The sequence below is a fragment of the Protobothrops mucrosquamatus genome, unplaced genomic scaffold (assembly GCF_001527695.2).
Source record: "Protobothrops mucrosquamatus isolate PMUCROS unplaced genomic scaffold, P.Mucros_1.0 scaffold971, whole genome shotgun sequence".
NCBI lineage: Eukaryota > Metazoa > Chordata > Lepidosauria > Squamata > Viperidae > Protobothrops > Protobothrops mucrosquamatus.
The window spans coordinates 281376-283647 of NW_015387214.1; the positions used below are offsets into that span (position 1 = coordinate 281376).

The 2272-nt window shown below is 41.9% G+C and overlaps 1 protein-coding gene across 1 annotated transcript in view; it reads right to left on the reverse strand.

Annotated features, from left to right (window-relative positions):
* Positions 1-732: 732 nt before the first annotated feature.
* LONP2 (lon peptidase 2, peroxisomal) overlaps positions 733-2272 on the reverse strand; it is a 58530-nt gene continuing 56990 nt past the window's right edge. Inside the window, exon 15 of the mRNA XM_015819736.1 lies at positions 733-2191. Coding sequence (XP_015675222.1) covers positions 1970-2191 — 222 coding nt within the window. The 3' untranslated portion in view covers positions 733-1969. The remainder of the gene's footprint in view (positions 2192-2272) is intronic.

Sequence of the window (2272 nt, forward strand, 5' to 3'; positions counted from 1 at the left end):
GCTAATTTTCTAATAAATCCTCCAGTACTGCCTGCACAGATTTCTTTATCCTTTTAAACAGCCAGGCCGGGAATTGAATGTGGGGTTTTTGGAATGCAAAGCACAGCCCCTAACCCTGGACTGTGGTCCTTTTGCACGGGACCATTTCAAAGTCGTAGATCAGAGGGAAGGTTAAACGAAGGCTGCTATGCTTGCCTTCGATAATAAAGGCTCTGGTAAGAAGTATTAATTTCAGAGAGGCAGAAACCGTCAGCAAGCAAGTTAAGCCAGTCGAAGCCACCACCTTTAGCTTTGCAAACCCATTCACAGTATTCAGTTACTGTGCTAAGCCATGTTTGAATGAATCACAATGGACTTCAGTTGATGGGGCAGGGAAAGCCAAAACTAACAAGCTTAGGCCTTAATATGCTAAGTAAAGCCGTTTACAAAATGGCCCATTACTGGTTGGGAGCTGGTTGGCTACCTTCAGTTTTATCAATTGTTCAGGGGGATGGCTAAATTTGGTTGTTAAGTAGATAACAGATAAGTGTGTGTGTGTGTGTATATATATATATATCCTTTAAAATGCTAAAAATGCGAATCCTGGGCATCATATTAGCCTAAGTTNCTAGGTTCACTACGTATATTAAAGCATCCTAAAAACGGATCTAAATCTTGCAAAAAGTGACCTTTCTACTGATGAATGTATCCTTAGAAAGCGTGCCCTAAAAATATGACAACGTGCCATCAAGCCAATGTCAACTTTCAGTAGCTATATAGAGTTTCTCCATGAAAAAAAAATACAGTTATTCAATAAAAATGAGGTCAAAATCAAATGTTCACATTGGAAGGCTGCATTTGCTCATAAGATTCAACGATACGTTTGCTGGTGCATTACAAAGAAGAGTTTTACTCTTCTCTGTGTCACATTTTACAGAAGAGCTGCTAATTCAAGAAAAAGACCTGTTTTCACTAGTGCCTGTATCAATCAACCACCGTTTCAAGACAGTTTAAGTTATCTGCGCCGAGAAGGTTAAAAGCATCTAAGGAGCTAAACATGCTGTGGCTCCGTGCCCTGTCCTGGGACGTGTGGCTGGACCCACAAGGGAATCTTTTCAACAATCACGGAAAGGAAGTTGTTGCAAAATTCTTGCAAATTTCTAATGCACCTGAACTTTGGTAAACAAACCACTGTGTATGTTGAGAAAATTAAAATTTCAAGGAAGCATTAAATAGCACCGTTTACCTGAAAGAAACCAACGGCTTCTTTGCTCAACCACTATTGTTAATTTTCAGGAGTTTAGAAGCAGCAGCCGAGGCAGGAACTAAGAATTCCATTCAGACACCACTGCAAAGAATTTAATGCTTCCTGGTGGCCTCGTGAGCCACCGTCTAATCCGGGATGTTTGGCATTGGCCGGTCAGTTTTTGCACATTCAGACTTGAGTATATTTTGCCTGCATTGGCACTACAGCTGGAGGGAGGGCCGCCTCTCAAGATTATGCTTGAGAAAGGAGAAAGCTCTGCCTGGCAACAAGGGTAATTTGACTAGAACTGTGACATTCCAGCCCAAAAAAAAAAGGAAAAGATTCTCTAAATTCATTCACTGAATTTAACGGGGAAGAAAAAAAAGCTTTCACAAAGGCTCATGTGCTTAGCTACCGCTCTTCTGTCCACGTGTAAATCTATCTCTTAATAGCATTGGGAAATAATCATCATTAAGAGTTTTTAAGCATTCAGATCTATCTCTGGAGAATTATCCCCACTAATGCAGTGTAGGGCCAATCGGAAGCAGCAGCCGCAGCAAGAGTTGTCACTGTTCCCTTAAAAATAATCCTTTCCTTCTTAAAAAAAAGAAGAAGCATAAAATAAACCCTAATGTCAGGTAGCCTGCTATTTTGCCCCCCCTTAATTCACACTTGCGTTTACCGGCTACGAGGTTAGCACTGGGCTTATATTTCGATCTTTTGGTCAACTCCATCCCCACTGGCTTAGAGTTTGCTATTCAAGTGATCAAGTCTGGCCTTTGTGGAAAATCCCCCATCAAAAGCTGCGTTGAGGACGTCATCCAGGGTGCTGGCCATCACAAAATTGAGATCCTGCCGTACGTTGGCTGGGATTTCTTCAAGGTCCTTTTCATTCCTTTGAGGAATGATGACCCTCTTCAGGCCAGCTCTGTGCACGGCTAGAACTTTGTCTTTTATTCCGCCGACCTACGAAGAACACAAAATAGGGAGAATTAGAACGAGAGAGAGAGAGAGAGAGAGAGAGAGAGAGAGAGAGAGAGAGAGAGA